This window comes from Typopeltis vanoorti, chromosome 6 (assembly GCF_054136105.1).
Source record: "Typopeltis vanoorti isolate ZY-2024b chromosome 6, IOZ_Tvanoo_1.0, whole genome shotgun sequence".
In the NCBI taxonomy this organism is placed as follows: domain Eukaryota; kingdom Metazoa; phylum Arthropoda; class Arachnida; order Uropygi; family Thelyphonidae; genus Typopeltis; species Typopeltis vanoorti.
The window spans coordinates 127,850,593-127,869,719 of NC_143554.1; the positions used below are offsets into that span (position 1 = coordinate 127,850,593).

General features: G+C 35.1%; 1 protein-coding gene across 2 annotated transcripts in view; it reads right to left on the bottom strand.

Moving 5' to 3' along the window:
* Positions 1–19,127, bottom strand: part of LOC150105927 (SCY1-like protein 2) — a 304,184-nt gene that overhangs the window by 20,767 nt on the left and 264,290 nt on the right. For both annotated transcript variants that reach the window (XM_090393688.1, XM_090393689.1), the window contains one exon: positions 2,966–3,053. In XM_090393688.1, coding sequence (XP_090249814.1) covers positions 2,966–3,053 — 88 coding nt within the window. The remainder of the gene's footprint in view (positions 1–2,965; positions 3,054–19,127) is intronic.

The following is a 19,127-nucleotide window of genomic DNA, read 5'->3' on the forward strand; positions in this document are numbered from 1 at the left end:
ATCAGCAAGTTATGCATAGGGAAGAAATATCCCAGAAGAGGAAAGACACTAGTGGTGTGCTCCAACAGTCTGTTTTGGTGCTGATGCTATTTAACTTAACGTGTTAATAATATTAGGGGACATGCAGTTGCTTATAGATAATGCAAAGAAGAAAGAACTGAGTAGTAGAGCAATGTAGCTTCATAAGGACTTAAATAAAGCATTGGTGAAGTGAGTGGGGTTACCAGTTCAACGTTGCGATGTGCGAGTTTTTAACATTTGGGAAGCAAAGATGGAATGTAGAATGTAAAGTCTGTGGAATATCTTAAATGACATGGAGTAGACAAGGGATCTGGGAATGGTAGTGGATAACAACCTAAATAGGAGATATATATTGCTAAAGTTGTGAAGACAGCACAATGGCTTATGGCAAAGATGCAGAGGACTAACATATATAGAAAGTAAAAGGATAATGGTTGCACTATATAAACCTTGATTACGCAATGTGTGAATTACCGTGCATAGATTTAGTCATCTAGTTTTCAGAAGGATGAGGAGATATTAGAAAAGGTCCAGAGATGATTCAGGTGGTTCTGGTCTCTGGAATGTGGAGCATGAAGAATATCCACTGACTTTCTTCTCCTACTGTAGTGGACAGTTGGAAAAGGAAGGGATGGTGAGTGGAGAGCAAAAAGGCCATCCCTGGAAGCTGAAGGAGGAGAGCATTTTTGCATGGAGAGTAAGGGGAATGTGATGTGTGAGGTGAGGGAATGTGATGTGAGTGCATTTAAGGCATGGTTTGTTGAGCTGTGTGTGACAGTAGGATCTCCCAAAAATGAGTACTGAATTCATGGAGATCTGTTGATAATTAGTCTGCAAAGTCTAGAGCCTCTACATCTAATTAATGGGAATACATAACTTAAGCACTTTGATTTTTCTCATTTTCTCTCTCTTTTTCTTTAACATGAGTCCCAAAGGAGGGTACACTGATACTGTTCATAGACTAAGAGTTAAACTGAAAACCCTACTCTAGAGTCCAAACATCGAAATTTTTGTTGTCTGGTCTACAGAGCAAGCCTTCAATTCATATCATGGTGGTCATCTCATATTGAGAGATGAAATTCATCCACTACCTACAGCAGTGGTTCTCAACTCTATGCCTGCAGGTGCATTTGCACCCACCTGATGTCAATTATTAAATAAGGAAAAAAAGAAAATTAAAACTGGAAAATGTCTTCTCCTAGTGATAATATTTATTAAAATCATAAAAAATGTTAACATTTATGTTACATTAACATTTTGTAACTCCTTGGTCTTTGAGTGCGAGTGTTACCAGAGTAAAAAGAAATATTTTTGCTTATTGTGCAATGGTTTAGTTTAGTTGTATAATAAATGTTACATGTGTATTTATCCTACTTTCATAGTTAATTAATTTAATTGTTATCATTTGATATGATAACGTATATATTTTCATAGAAAAAACTATTGTTGCCCGCCACTCTCTTCCCAATCTTGAATGCACCTGTGACCATAACTAGTTTGAGAACCCCTGACCTAGAGGAAGTCACAACCTTCCATTTCCACAGTGGGATCTGAACAACCTGTTGGTGGAGTGGGAGTGCTGTCTATTCAGCTAACCAGGATGACTTCATTGCTGTTTTAGTTTCTTTGTTATAGTGAATTTTTGTTACTAGAATACAGTAGTGATTTGTTACTAGTAGACTAGAATACACTAATTTCAAAAAAAGTCAGACTTCTCTTTTAAGAATAACACTTCATGGAATCAATCCCATCTCAAAATAAGTGTGTGCAGAGGACTTCTGCATGTGACACTGTCTTCTTTCCTTTGTTTTATTTTGGTATTAGCAACACATTCTCAGTAAATTTCTACTTATATATGTTCAAGTTTTCATGTTTAGCTTGGGCCAGTTTTTAAATGAAATTCAGGCCTTGCCATCTGTAGTATACACACACAAATTCTTAACATGTACTAGGATACTAAAAGAAATTATATATTCTGAAACACCAAATTTGGTGTTTCAGAATATATGATCCTGGGTGTAGTCACTATGGGTCTATAATCTGTGGCACTCTTTTAAGTAGACCAAAGTATTTTATGCCTCTTGTTAAGAATTTGTGTGTGTATGTGATTTGGCTTTGATTTGCGAATCCAAAATACTGCTAATGATGTTAAATGAAATTGCAAGTTCATACTAACGTAAATTTGTATTATTCTCCTCAACCTAATCAGTTATGGTTTAGACAACATTACATGATATTAAACCAATACAGCTGGAGACCAAAGAATCCCAAACACAGGAAACAGATTATCTGGTTCATTTATGAGATCAATGATAAATGAGATCCAACTGATCTCATTTATCACTCTAATGTATCTCAATCGACAAGCTTAAGCGAAACTATAAGAAATGGTTCAAAATCATAATGCTGCTTCCACTAAACTACATCAAGGGTATATGACGCAGCTTGTGTACATGCAGCAGATGCATTACTTCACAACTCTTCACTTCACAACAGCATCTACTATTGCCAATCTTTTTCTTTGCACCATATAAGCTGTTACGTGCAATTAGTAAGAGACAATCAGGCCTCCAAGTAGCTGCATGACTATGATATCGCATCTTATGAAGCAACTTTCTGATGACTGTCTTATAACTACTCCTATTCTCTCGCATTTCCAATGCCTCCTTAACAAGGATGGTCATGCAAGTTTGTCACATGTTCTGGTTAACAGTATGTTATCAAGCTATGTCTACTAGGTGTACAACTAGCATTTTACTAAACATTGCGAAATGTCCTATCCTAGTATTTTCACACAGTTTATTTTTGCTTAGAATTATTTGTCAGCAGGCATTTATATGTACATATTCACTGATTTGTCAGGAAATGAAGTGCCCCAATTTAATCTTTTTAAAGATAATTATAATATATCTCAATTACTCATTAGTAACCAAGTACCACTTACCGCAGAATGGTCCTCCTTATTTTTTGAAAATTCTGGTAGTAAATCTCCTTGTCCAAGCACTTGAACTTTAGTCATCTCTAATGTAGAGCTTTAAATAGCATAATTAAACATTTCTATTTCAGACTGTTCATAATACATCTTTAATAATTTGAAAAGCATATCATATCATGTAAATAATATATCTGTGAATAACATAAGTCAACATCTGTGACTGCAAAGTTAAGTGTGTGTGTGTGTGTGTGTGTGTGCATTTATGTGGAGGTGGGTGGGGGTGGGGGCTATAAAGTGATAAAACCAGAAAAGAAAATTACTCCAAAATTTGTTAATGAAATTTCATTATCTATTTCTATGATTCATTAATGATACTGTAAAAAATGTACAATATGTGTTATGCTTATTTAAAAATTCCTTGATCATTTTAAATATTGCAGAACTATGAAGAATAATTAGATTAGCAGTAGCTATTAATTCAGAGCAATAATCCTAAGCACTAAAACCATCATAAAAGGTTGCCATCATACCAACAACAGCAGTGACAAGAAATAAAAGGATCATGATGTTTTAATCAAGAAAAGGCAAACAGTGATAAACTTATGTAATGAAACAATTTCAAACTGAAAACAATTAAATACTAACACCATAAATTCAAGAAGCATCTATGGCAAAAATGTGAAACTAGCACATGCATTACAGAAGTATCATAACAGCATAGCTGTTATTATTAAGACTAAAAACAGATGAGATACTTCTAAATTCATTAACAGATTACTGGATGCCATATAGGTATCAGCATGGTGTGCACAGGGTGTCGTATTCTGAAAGAGGAAAGTCCCTAGTGGTGTGCTGCAGGGATCTGTTTTGGGACCATTATTGCTTAATTTGTATATTGATGATATTGAGTTTGGTTTAAATGGAGTTTCAAGCAGATTTAAAATGAATTAACATTAAGCAGATTTTACAGGTAAACTTGTAGATTCAACTATACAAATATTCAAGAAAAAATGAAACAACTCAAAAAAACTAGGAATCTCAGTGGTAAAAGAAACACTGATTTGTATAGGAAGGCATGTAGTGTAGCTGTCTGCAATTACAGAAAAATAAGAAAACTATTGTGAACACAAGAAGTTCAAGAAGCAGTCCTAGAAAAAAAAAAAAGAAAGCATACTAAAAGTTCCTGGCAAATAACTCAGCAGATACCCTATAAGAATACAGAGAAAAATATAAAAGAGCCAAGTTATGTGTATAAAGTAGTTAAACAAAAGTATATAAAAGATAGAATAGATAGAATATAGAAGATAAATATCAGTAAGGTGCAAAACGTTCTGAAGGCCAGTAAAAAAGCTTAGAAATGAAGGAATCAAAAATGATAAAGGTGACATGAAAACTGAAGATATGGATATCCTAGATGTCTAGAGTAATTGCTATGAGAGACTGTTAAATGAAACAAGTGGTGACAAAAAGTAACAGTAGAAAATTTTCAAGAGACAAGGAGTACATATTAATACTTGAAGTAGAAAAAAGGTATCAAATGTGGTAAGGCAGCCAGAGTAAATGATATTCAACCAGAAATGCTCAAAATATGTAGGTATAAAAGTTTTGCATTTGTTACACTGAATAATTCAGAGAGCCTAGTCAAAAGGTTGAATTCCAGATGACTGGAGTATCATTCATGGTTCTCCATCTGTAAAATTGAAAATAAAGCTGAAAGTGAGAATTACATATAGAACAAGAGAAGAACAAGCTGGATCCAGACTAACAATGGTTGTAACATCAGATTTTCACTTGATGACAAATAGGTGAGAAATCATGGGAATATAACAAGATCTGTATTTAAATTTTGCACATTTGGAAGAGGTACGAGAGAAGGTGACCAGAAAAAAAAGATTTGTAAAAGGCTACAATTATATATGGGGTAAATGGAATTATACAGAGCAATAAAATTTATATTTAAGCTGTAAGTTGATAATACAAAATATACATATTGAAAGTTTTTTTCACTTGGTTATACTATAAATTAAGGATGATGCCAAGAAATTATATTCTTGGCTTCATCCTTTATCCAAGTGTAAGCAAACAAAGTTTGCATGTGAAGTAACTTCATGACTGGACTTCTTGTATATAGAGGCTAATGAATTCACATCAATTGTCTTAGTATCCCACAATGCAAGGCACATATCCTTACGGACATGTATAATGCTATGCATTATGGGAAGGGCCACTACCCAGACTGGTTTTGATCTTTATTGAGGTAAAGATGATAAAGAATGAAAACCAGGAATATAATTTCTTGGCATCTTTAATTTATAGTATAACCAAGTGAAAAAACTTTCAGCATCCATCTCTAATCCAGAGTATTTTATTAATAATGTGAGACATCTTTTGACTACTTGCATATGAGAAATGTAAATCCTGCATCACTTCAACCTTGGTATCTCTTCTGGGTCTGGCATTGACTGATGAGACCTCAATAAAGGTTGAAATTGGTCTGGGTAGTGAGTCTTCCCATAATGCATAGCATTATACATGTCCATAAAGGATATGTGACTTGCATTACAGGATACTAAGGCAAAGATATAAAGTCATTAGCCTCTATATACAAGTAGCCCAGTCATGAAGTTACTTCATGAGCAAACTTTGTTTGCTTATACTTGGATAAAGGATGAAACTAAGAATATAATTTCTTGGCATCTTTAATTTAAAGGAAATACAAGAATATGGTTTGATGTAAAATCAGGTGTAAGACAAGGATGCACACTATCTTCACTCTTTTTCATTATCTATATGGATAGCATTATGAAAGAAAGTGGCATTAAACCTGATATTAGAATTGGAGACATCAAACTTCGGTCTCTTCTGCATAAAGCAGTAAATTATCTGCTTTATGCAGATGATTTACTCCTAAACACATCCAGTATAAGTCTCCAGATTTTCTATTTAGATAAAGCTGTAAAAAATTTGGCATGAAAATCAGTAATAAAAAGACTAAACTATGAAAATAGCCAGGAACAGAAAATTCCAGTGGCATTGATAATGGAGAATCTATAGAACAAGTAAAACATTTCAGATATTTAGGCACGGTTTTTAGTAAAGAGGCAAATTAAATATGGAAAGAGACAACATGATATCAAAGCTGATATTGGTATTTATTCAACTGGTAGCTAATTGAATAAATTTATATGGAATAAGAGAGAAATTACCAAAACACAGCAGTAAACAAGACAGTGTTCAAAACCAGTTTTAAGTTATGGATCTGAGAGTGGCATTAGAAATAATGCACTTCATGAAAGACTAGAGACCACATGCGAGATTTCCAAGAAAAATCAGAATCATGAACAGATGGCAGAATCATATTAAAAATGAAGGTATTATGAAGTAACTTGACACTGTTAGCATTCAAAAATGTGTGAGTAGGGCTATTCTAAGGTGGTATGATTGATTAAACAGAATAGAAGAGGAAAGGTTAGCAAACAAGGTGTTTGATGCCAAGGTTGCAGGGGAAAAAATTAGAGGAAGACCAACTTAGAGATGAAATAATTCAGTCAAAACCGCTTTAGAAAACCAAAATGCTAGATTAGAACAATATTAGAGTGCTGCTGACAAGCAGTAGACTAATTCGGAGGAAAATTGTTGATGTAAGATTATTAATAATATAAACTTAATCATGCAGTACTGTCATCATAGCCTATATGTTCCTTGGCGTTACTTATCAGGAAATTGATGATGATTATGATTAATTGGACTCATGCAACTGTTTTCAGATGATGCAAAACTCGGGAGAATGACAAGGAGTCGAAGAGATGTTGTGGTCTTACAGGAGAACAGGAACAGACTATATGAGTGGGAAAGTGAGTGGATTATCATTTCATTGTTGCAAAGCATAAGGTTCTGAAATCTGGTAGGCAATGATGGGATGCCAAGTATACACTTCAGAAATTTTGAAGGAAGCAGAAGAGATGAGAGATATGGAAGTGGTGGATAAGGATCTGAAGTTCAGGATCACACTGTACAAGATTTGAAGTCCTTACATGAGATTATGGCAATGACGCAGAGGACATTTGCATGCAGAAATAAAGAGATTATGATTTCATTCATTTCATTTCAGCTAATAATACACACATTGTATATGTGTGTATTATTAGCTTCATATGTATTATTGTGCACAGATCTGGTCTACTTGTTTTTCATGGTGTAGGAATGGCATAGAGCAGATTAAGATGGTCCTGGGATGTGGCGTATGAAGACAGACTGACAGAATCAAATTTGCAAAACCTCGTGAATAAGTTGTGGAGAGGGGATACAATTATGGTATAAGTTGGTAAAAGGTTGTTACCAGGCTAATGTGGAAGAGATATTTCATAGAATGGGAGAAAAGGGCTCATAATACTGGTCAAAATCTTAAATACGGGCATTTAGGTATTTTTAATTTATGACGCTAGGATACTAATATTCCAAAAACAAACATATTTTCTCAATAAATTCTGATGACAATTAGGTGCAATTAGGGGAAAAAAAACTAATTACTTGAATTCATGTTTTAGATTAATTAGAATAATATATACAGATTCCCTCTCCTTTAAATTAGCCAAACAGTTAACTAAATTTTTAATTCCACATACTGTCCATACTTCATCTTATATAAAAAAAATTACATGCATTTCATTTCTTTAATCCAAAATTTAGTTTTAAAACAATAAGGATATCGTGGTGAGCTTATGTCACATTCCTATTTATAAATACCCCCTTTTCTGACACTTTAAATTTGCTGAAAAATATTTTCTCCCCCTGACATTATTGATTTTTAATTTTGCAGTCCATATTGATTACTTCTCTTGGAAATACACCTTATTTAAACAGTTAAGAAGGTACTTAACAATGGGTTCTGGCCAATTTCTGTATGGCGCATTTTGAAAAACATGCTCTTGATACTGCCATTCTTAAACATTCTATTTGAACAAGATATACCGATGATGGGTTCTCTATTTGGCTACATGACACAGACAAATTACTCTTTCCTCCTCCACCTTAAGAGCCATCAGAGAATCCACTTCACCATAGAAAAAGAAAATAACCATGGCCTCCATTTTTAGATGATCTAATCAAGCATCTACCCAATGGCACCCTTTCTTTCTCAGTTTACAGAAAACCCACTCTTATAGGTAGATAGACACATACATAAACCTAATCATCATCCCCCTTCTGAACAATATGGTGTCATCAAAACCCTTGTCAACAGTCTCCAACCTCTCTTCTACCCAGGCTTCCCTTATGGCTGAACTAGAATTTATTCACCAAACCTTCCAAGTCAATTGGTTATTACAATGCCAAAAAGATCTACAAATTATCAGTCCCTCTCATCTCCTAACATCCTTCTCACCATAGAAGCTACAGGATGGTATAACACTTGTGAATTTTGGATGGAGTGCAGGATGAAGACCGTCATTCCATTTTTAATGGTTTCTGTTATCAGTCTTAGCAAGTTTTTGAATCAGAACTGAAGCAGTATTCATGGTCATCTCATTTGGCCCTTGTGACGCCAGAGCATGAGAAACTGAGAATGGCTAGTCCTACCTTAATATTTAAGTCAATCCTTTCTGGCTGCCATACACAGTTAAAAAAACAACTCCCACACTATATTCATCAACATGAATTTATGGTCTTCCTAAGATACAGAAAGTGAATGTAGCACTTTAGTCAACATTTGAAGATACTGACAGTCCTTAATCATCAAATCTCTGTATGCTTATTTGTCCTAAACCAGCAAAAAAGGATTAAAAACTATTTTAATGCTTCCAATATTTTGTCTCAGTAACTAAGACATCTACAGGGAGTACAGCTAACACTTGTAACACACACACACACACAACAGTAACACAATACTATAAAACACATGGATATGACTCTAAAGTCTTATCCAGTAGTGTGCCCACTGTAATCATTTGTAAGAGGCCTTGATTGTAAATTGGGACCTCTGACAATGTTTCCCATATTTCGGGAAGTTTCTGACAACAGTATCTGTTTAACATTCATTTGAATGTTAAACAGATACTTTACGAGTGCCACTGCAGATTAATAAAACAAACTTTTTTTAATTTACTGTGATGGAGCATGGTGGTTTTCTTACAAAAGATCCTGTGACTGGTATCCCATATATGGTCTGCAAGACTAGATTGACCATGGTCATGATTGCAGATGTAAATTTTGTGTTCACCTAAACAATGGTGGCTGATTTACCTGTCCATTCAAAGTGTGCCAACTTACATGAACAGAGTATTTTATATACTCTGGGCACTGAGAGAGGAGGGAACTGATCTTTGGCAGAACAGATAAGGGTAGCAAGTTTCTGGTAGGGCTTAAAAGCTGCATAGAGGTTGTACTTTTTTTTTTAAAGACCTGGCTATTTTTTCTGATGTACTCCAGATGTAGAAGTTGGTGATGGTAATTCTGAAATTCTTCTAAAGGGGGGGGGGGGGGGGATTGATAATTTTTTTTAAAATTCTGTAAAAATTGTAACCACTGGATGAGAAGGTGCGGTGCATATGGTTGAATTCTTTACCAAGATAGGTTCCACTGGAACAAAGATTGCAGGCGCTGTTAATTAGAGTTAATGATGCCATATTGTTGAGATGGAGGGTGATGGTGGGAAAGTTTGTGAATATATCTACCTGTGAGTGGATTTTCTGTATACAGCAAAGGAGAGGCTACCAATCAGAAGGCATCACTAAGGAGTCTAGGAAGAATAGCCTTTTGTTATTTTCCTTTTCCATCGTAAACTGGATTTATTCTCACGTAAATCCTAGTAGCAAGGCTTGTACGTTGGTCATACATAGCTGGTAATTAATTTATGGAATTAACAACGCATATAAAGTATATTAATAAAAGGCCACTTTAATGAATAACTTCTATATTTCGGCAACGTCACGTTGCCATCTTCAGGAACATAAAGATATGGTATGTGCACGCAGGCACTAACAAAAGCAAATGAGGAAGGAAGCAAGAAACTAATATTGTTCCTAAAGTCCTAATGGTGCCCTCTGGCAGGCTAATTTGGTTGTCTTGGCAGTTGGGCTGAAGTTCTCATAATGTAAGTCTCCCAAATTTGGGGTAGTTTCACGCAAACCCAAATTTGTTGAGGTTTGGAACGTTTTTTAGAGCTGCTGATGATTCCTTGAATAAGCTTTCGTACTTAAACTTGCTGCGGTGTATTATTTTAGTTTTCTTCCAACGAATTCTATGGTGGGTATCTAAGGCATGGTCTGCCAGCCCAGAGCGGCTGTACTGGTGAAACTGGATGTAGTCTTTGTGTTCTGAAATCCTGATATTTGCTGTCCTGCTTGTTTGGCCAAAGTAGAACAATTTGCAGCTGCAAGGGACCTGGTATACACCAGGTAGGTCTAGGGGATGTGGTTGGTCTTTGGTAGAGCGGATAAGGGATGCCAACTTTTTATATGGTCTGTAACAAGAAATTCATATTTTTTGAGGATATTGGTTATTTTCTCAGAGGTGCCCTGGATGTAGGGGATGGTGAGAGATTTGGTGTAATCTTTATTGTGGGGGGGGGATTGTGGTTTACTGGTTTCAGTATTTTTTGGGGGTTATAGCTATTGGCTAAGAAAGTGTTGATGATGTGGTTTAGTTCAGTAGTTAGGGCCTTATCATCTGAGCAGATTAATTTTGCCCTGTTATATAGTTTTTTTTATAACCCCATATTGTTGTGGGGTGGGGGGGGATTGCTGGTGAATGTATCTGCCAGTATGGGTGGGTTTTCTGTAAACAGAGAAAACCAAAGATCCATCAGGCTGGCGAATGATTAAAGTGTCTAGGAAGGGGAGGGTGTTGTTTTCCTCTTTTTCTAAGGTGAACTGGACTCTGGGGTGTTGGTTGTTTAAGTGTGTTAGGAAGGAGTGGAGTGTGTCTGAGTCATGTGGCCAAATAGCAAACACATCATCCATGTAACGAAGCCAAATAGTGGGTTTTTGTGGGGCGGAGTTTAAGGCTTTCTCTTCAAAGGTCTCCATAAAGAAACTGGCCTAGGGTGGGGAAAGTGGTGAACCCATGGATGTCCCCGCTATCTGTTTGTAGAATTTTCCTTGCCAAACGAAATAGCCTGAATTCGTTGTGAACTGAAATAGGGCTGAGATATCGGGAGGAAACTTGGCTTGGATGAGCTCTAGGGTTTCTTTGAGTGAGACATTAGTGAATAGGGAGGAGACGTCAAAACTGACCATTATGTCAGTGTGTTGGAGTGAGAGGTTTTCTATATTGGCTTTAAAGTGGGCTGAGTTTTTTATGTGTGATGGTGTGTTGCCAATATAGTGTGTGAGCGTTTTGGCTAATTTATATGTGGGGGAATCAATGCCATCCACTATGGGATGTAATGCCACATTTTGTTTATGTATTTTTGGGAGTCCGTATAATCAGGGGAGGGGGTCCTAGAGTTATAAGGTTTTAGTTTGTTAGTGACTTCCACAGGCCAAGAAGTTACTTTCTTAAGGAGTCCGTGGAGAGTTCTAATCTGAGAGCTGGTAGGATTATATTCAATAGGGAGGTAAGTAGTACGGTCTAGTACTAAAGCATTACGCTTACCTTTGTAGTCCTTTTGATTGAGCACCACAGTGGCGTTTCCCTTATCCGCTTTGGTGATTACTATTTTTCTGTTTTTCTTCATTTCTAGTAGGGCTTCATATTCGTCTTTGGATAAGTTGGTTTTTGGAGGTTTGGCTTTAGTGAAAACACCGGCTACATCCAGTCTGACATTGTTGGCGATATGGTTAGGAAGGTTGCAAATCCCATGTTCTATTTGGATCATGATTTCCTCGGCAGGTATTCCTTTTGGAGCTAGGGTGAAATTGTGGCCACGTGCAAGTGCGGTGAGTGCTTCAGGCTTTAAAACTACCTACGAGAGGTTGACTACAGTGTTGAGTGGTGGCTGTGGTAAGGAAGTAGAATTCTTTATCAGGTTTTCGTATTTTTTCAAGTGCCGACTTCGTATTTTTTCAAATTCTTTTCTTGCCGAAGCACATGAGACGTGATAAAGAATCGTCCAAAGATCATGGCTGAGCTCTTCCTCTAGCGCCCATAAGGTTTCGTTTTCGTCAGCACGGAAAACACGCGTTGCGGTAATTTGCTCTCTTAATAGGGCGAAGCTAGTGCGATTATGAATACGCATAGCTTTCCGCAGTAAAACGGTGCTTCAATTTAACACAATTAGGGATTACCTTGTTATCCCGGCAGCATTTTAGGAATGTCAGACGATTTAGTTGTCTTGATATCTTCAACTTCATTTTGTCGTATTGATGGGCCTTTCATGTGATGGAATCTCCGTGGATCGTGCACCCAAATTTGTTGAGGTTTGGAACGTCAGCAGCTCTAAAAAACGTTCCAAACCTCAACAAATTTGGGTGCATGAAACTACCCCAAATTTGGGAGACTTACATTATGAGAACTTCAGCCCAACGGCCAAGACAACCAAATTAGCCTGCCAGAGGGCACCATTAGGACTTTAGGAACAATATTAGTTTCTTGCTTCCTTCCTCATTTGCTTTTGTTAGTGCCTGCATGCACATACCATATCTTTATGTTCCTGAAGATGGCAATGTGACGTTGCCAAAATATAGAAGTTATTCATTAAAGTGGCCTTTAATTAATATACTTTATATGCGTTGCTAATTCCGTAAACTAATTACCAACCACGTAAATTCAGTTTCTCTTCAAGACTATTACTACTGTAGAACTTTAATAATGGCATTCATACTCTTTACATTTGTCATATCTCTATTGTGCATCTGTCTAAAACAGGGAGGATACTGATGTCATGCTTCAACATTAAAATATGCAGAAATAAACAATGAGAGAAGACACAAAAAATAAGAAAAGTGTCACTGACTGTTATTGTTGATAGCAATATTTACATGCTAGTTTAGGACATGTGAGTATTGACAGCATTAAGAAAGGATTAAAAACTATTTCAACGCTTCCAATATTTGAGATTTGACAGAGTAATATCTTAAAGAAAAACAACAGCTATGATGATCACTGATTTGAAAGGGTAGATAAGTAAAAATGAATTGTGCTTGCTCGTAAATGGTTACAATATCACAAATACAGCAATGAATAAGATGAATTGTGACAAAGAGTCAGTTTTTACAAAAATTATTGGTATGAAAATGATCGCCAGATCACAATATATGAAGGAATGGAAAAAGGACAGAATACTCCCAAAAATACTTTCAATGATTTCTCCTATTAACGAAATAATTGCTCACTCAAAGTAGTTGATTCCTTTGTTACTATTTGGACAAGAGGATAACAGTAATTTAAAGTTATTTGCAGTGAGAATGTGATAAGACTAGTTTTCCCGAACAAAAATATACAGGAAAACTAGTTTGGAGAGTAAAAAGATGTTTAATGATGGCGTTTCCATAATAAACATACATCTCTTTATTTAGTCATATCGGGGAATTTAATTATTAATTATTTGAACATAAATCTGAATGTTAAAATAGCAAGTATAAAAAAATAAACTACACTTGATAAATATTATTGCTCTAATCCTTTCTTGAAGCATTAGCAAAAGTTTGCACAAAATTAGCAAAACTATCTACATGTGCAAACATGCAGGAGAGCCTTTAAAAATTATGAAAGTACTTTATGGCTCTGTATGCAAACAGCTTAGTCATGAAGTATTTTCATAACTAAGCTATTTGTATACTGCCATAAACCTGCCACAATCGTCGTTCTACACATGATTATCTTTAATGCTGAAAGATAAATTCTTTTTGAAACGATTTAGTGATAATTAGATCATTCTTTATGCATTATTATAAATGTTTATAATTGTAAGGGTTATGTGCTTAACTGTATGTTTTTCAAAGCTTTTATTTTTGCTTGATGTGTACTGTATTGTAAGTCATGGTACCTATGCATAAAACAATGGTGAATGATTTTAACGTGAGTGATTTTGTTCACTGTAGCATGTGTGAAGTGTATGCACTGTGTAGAATGAGGGATTTATGGAAGGAGAGTAAGAAGAATGATAGCAGTGAGTTGAAAGACAAAATGCTTGAAAGTGCAATTAGTGAGGTTGATGATACAAGCATTATGAGTGACTGCAAGAAGGAAATAATGGAAAATGAAGATAATGACTAGATGGTAATAGAAAAAAGATAGCACACTTAAGCGAACTTTTCCACAGAACAAAACATGACTGAGTGGTTGGAGAAATGCCTGGCAGATGGTATGACACAAAAGCAGAAGAAAGGGGGAGATCCAAGGGAGAGAAAAAGAGTGTGAAAGAGTGAAAACATGAGAATAAGGATCAAATTTTGTATCATAATTCATTGATAAGAGGAGTGCTTGATCTCGTGACACAAGATGTACAGGAGGTGGGATGAAAGGGATATTGCACGTTATGGGATGAAAGGGATATTGCACTTTATCACTTTATGTACATTAATTCCAGAATTAATGGAATTAATGTACTCGAGATAAAAGTAAAGATGTTTTTGGCATTGGTTAACTCAACTTGGCCAAAGGTTATAGGCATTAGTGAGATTTGGTTGATTGAGGATGATATAGGAATAGAATAATAATAATATTATTATTACATCCGACTTCCATGGAGTCAGAGACTCATCTTGGGAGGCACATAATGCTCATCCAACCGTGCTTAAAATGATACAATGTGTCTACATTCAAAACACTCACCAACCACTCTCCATGCAAAGAACCTGCTCCTCACTCCTCTGCTCATACCCTCTCTATACAGTTTCCAGCAATAGCCTCTTGTTCTACCCTCCCTCTCCCATTTTCACAAGGCTTTGCAATTTACATTTTCTCAATCTGTTCTCATACTCCACATTACAAAGACCACTGACAACTTTTGTGAATCTTCTCTGAACCCTTTCCAAAATATCCTTGTCACTATGAAAATCCAGTGATCAGATCTGTGCAAAATAATCCATATGAGGCCTGATAGGCCTTAATAAAGTGGTTCTTTAACCAGTGTTCCCTGGAACACTTGTGTTCTGCAAACTGGATACAAGTATTCCACCGGTGAAAGATGTCACATGACACAGTTCTGAGTATAACTGGCTACTCTGAATAAAAATGTTGAGGGAATTATTTCCGTTATAACAGAACAATTAACAATATTGGAAGAAAAGATTAAGTTACTTTCCTTCTTAAATACATACAATTATGACTGGATACGAAATCTATTTGGCACAGTTAATGCATCGAGTTGTGAATTTTCATTACAAGAAGAACAATTAGTTACATTGTCAACAGATTGTACTCTAAAAATGAAATTCTCTGAAATAACTCTTGAGGAATTTTGGATTTTTGTCCAAGCCGAATACCTAGCTCTCTCCACAAAACTACTGAAAATTTTGTTACAGTTTTCAACATCATATTTGTGTAAGCTCGGTTTCTCAATATTAACCCATATAAAAAATAAAAAGTGTGAAAGACTTACTAATATAGAAAAAGAGATAAGGGTAGCTATATCACATATTAGACCTGATATTGCTGAAACCTGCAAAAGCCGACAAGCTCAAGTATCACATTAAAATAAGTTCCATTTTTATAAACGGCAAGTCCATGCATATGTTTATGCATGGACTCGGTTGATTGACCAAATTTCAAAACCTTAAACTTTGCAACACTGAACTGATAGTTCCACTTACCTGCCCATTCATGTAATCTATTCAAGTCCTCCTGCATGGACATAACATCTGCTTCACTCTGCATTGCTCTCCTTAATTTTGGATCATCTACATATCACTAGTTAAACCCATCCCAATATCATTAATATAAGCTGAACAACAATGGTCCCAAAACTGATCCCTGCAGTACACCACTAGTGACCTTCCTCTTACAGGATACTGCACCCCCATATACAACTTTCTGATACCGATTCAGAAGTCTGTTATCCAATTAGACTATTTATTTAATAAATATATAATATATTTATTAAATATACTATTTATTTAATAGTTTGTTGTGTGGGAGCCTATCAGAATCTTTTTGCAAAATCCAAGTACACCACTGTGTATGCATCTCCCCTGTCCAAGGTATTTGTCACCTTGTTATAGTACATAAGTGATCTAGTAAAACATGATCTCCTCATAACAAACCCATGCTGATAACCACAAAGAATACTGCTGTTTTCAACCCAATTCTGTATCCTACTTCTCACCAATCTCTCTACTACTTTCACAATAACTCCAGATATACACATTGGCCTATAATTGGAAGCCACAGCCTTATCACCACCTTTGTGCAGTGGAACAATTTTACCTTCTTTTCACTCCCTTGGAACCTGCACTGTTGTAAGATTTATTGAACAAGCATGCCAATTCCCTGAAACATTCCCTTAAGATGTGTGGTGATGTCATCAAATCCTATTGCCTTATTGACATCAAGGTTATTTATTTCCTCAAATAGCTCCTGCTTGCTCACAATTAAGCCATCCTCTCCAGGATGAAACACCCTTATATATTGATCACTGAATACCTCAACATTGTCTTCTGAAGCAGTTACCATTCTACCATTTTCATCCATTAACCTTCCTACCGGCTGAGGTGGATGAAATATCCAGCCCACCATAGCATTCTGCATGGATCAAAACTTCATTGGCATTGTACCTTTCATCATGCCATTACCTCCCTCCGCTGTTAATCCCTTTACGGCTATTTAAAGCCATTCATGGATTAACTGTTGGTGCCTGACTAACAGTTTGTGTCACCTGTCTTTACACACACTGTTTTACTTGGAATTTTCTTTACTGTCCTAAAATATTTGACTTTTTTGCCTCTAAAATGATTTATTGCGTTTCTTCCCAAAAATTGAAACAAATTTCACATGTGCAAAAATAATCAATCCTGAAATGACCATCGATCAGCCTTTGCAATGAATCTATTTAGTGGTAGCAAATTTGCTGTATTATAAATTTATTCTTCAAATCACTGAAATGGAACAGTTGCACTGGTTGTTCCAATATAGAAACAACTTTTTTCGTGAATTTTCAGATGTTTGCATTGAACATATTATGTCACATATTTATATTTTTAAATAATATTTATTGAAATAAATATGACCTTTTGCTTTCTTTCCTAGCAAAATACCGTTATATGGATTATCACATTTCAGTTTTAGAAACGAATTTTTTTTTTTTAGTTTTATGAACAACAAACGATGTTATATTGCATAACTCAGTTTCTAATTGTGAATCTTTTTAGTATCGAAAATTTATATCCAATGATGTTTTAGCAGGGATTCTTCGCCTTCTTTTTCTTTTTTTTTTTTTTATTGTAGGATGCACATTACTATAATATCCAGTGCATAAGGATATCATATATAGAATGATTCAAAATTTATGCTCATTTTGAAGATTTGCTAATGCTTAGCCCCCCCCCCCCCACATCCTTATCCTCTCCTGGAATTCAATTACATAACCATCCTAAATTTCTACAGGTTCGAAAACGTTCCCAGACAGTATTCAAAATCTATTACTTCATTTTACCGTTTCGACAAAAGAAATAAGACAATAATATTGTTGTACCCTGAAGCTTCTAATTCTGTACTATTTCTTTGCAATCTAAAATCAGCTGTTCTACTGTCTGCTGAAATTATTTGAAATTTTAGAAATACTATGCTATATTTTCACCACATAAAATTGTTTATATGCATACCACACAAAAGAAAGTTCAGTAGTATTATTTTAGTTTCTTTTTCTTAAAATAATCTAAATATTTTTACTTCTACTTATGCTTCTGGTTGCTATTTCTGAAGTAATCTACGTCTTAGAAATACTTGATAGTAATCCTCTTAGCTGGAGGGAAAGGTAAAGGCTTAGATTACTCTTAGTGCTATTGAGGAAGAAAATTGAGAACACTTAGCTAGAAGGGACACTAAAGTGCCTCAAGCTATAGTGCGAGATACATCAAGAATGTCGTGTTTCGTTTTCAATTGTTGATTAGTAGACATCCTAACATAGAAAAAAATACAGACATTTCTTTTACAGGCTGATACAGAACTAATTAAGAACTTATGCTAAAATAAGTTCTTAATTTATAATGATCAGTTTCATTTTTATTATCGAAAAATTATAAATTATTTCATATAATTATCTTGAAAAAGAGGACTTGAATTATTTTAAAAGAAAAGGAGCATATGCTTCACATAATCTTTTTTTTTTTTTTTTTTTGGGGGGGGGGGGGGGGGGGGGGAGGTTATAGACTTATTCAATCTGCAGATATTTCAGAGAATTTATTTTATAAATCATTCGCAAGACAACTGTTATGAACGTAAATCACTTGGGGAAACATGTCCATTCATTTTAGTGTAAATAGTAGCAAAGGTTTAGAGATTTCAACAATGCCACGTATCTAAACTAGAAGAAAATGCCGTTATATCTGCTGATGTTAGAACTCTTACATAAATAATTTTTTCTGACATGATTTCTCTATTAGTTATAATGTAATCAATCTACAGATTTTTGCCCTCTTGTATTCTACCATCTTATGCGCAGTGATTTCTTCTTTGTACTACAAGAAAAAAAATCAGATAACACAAGAAAAATATGTAGTATTTTCTTTTTCATTGGGTGAATTTACAATGTTCTTTCTTTGTGTTCTGAAAAGGATGTACAAATGATTTTCTTTCTTACTATTTTTGCCATTATAACATCTGATACACTTATAAGGGTGGGTGACATTTTACCACTTTTCTCCCAGATGAAAAAAAGAAATATGACAATAATATTGTTGATTCTGTCAAACTTCTGTAGTGGAAATTTTTAACATAAAACTTTGTAATTTAAACACACACACACACACACACACACACACACACACACACACACATATATATATATATATATATAAGCAAAAGTATCGCTTATTATAATATTGGAGCATAATATCTGAACTAGCAGAACATATGTACATATCAATTTAAATCATAACCGTTAATTTCATTTTGTAATGACCAATTATACAGAGAAACCAAGAAGGTGAAAGTGCACAGAACAGTAGATTACAATATAAAGAAAAAAAATTTAGTGATATGATTAAAGAATTTCATGTTATTCTCTATAAAGCAAAGTCGCTCAAGCAGGTCCTTCAGGGAATCTGTGAAGTATTCTTCGAATCATGATTTTGAA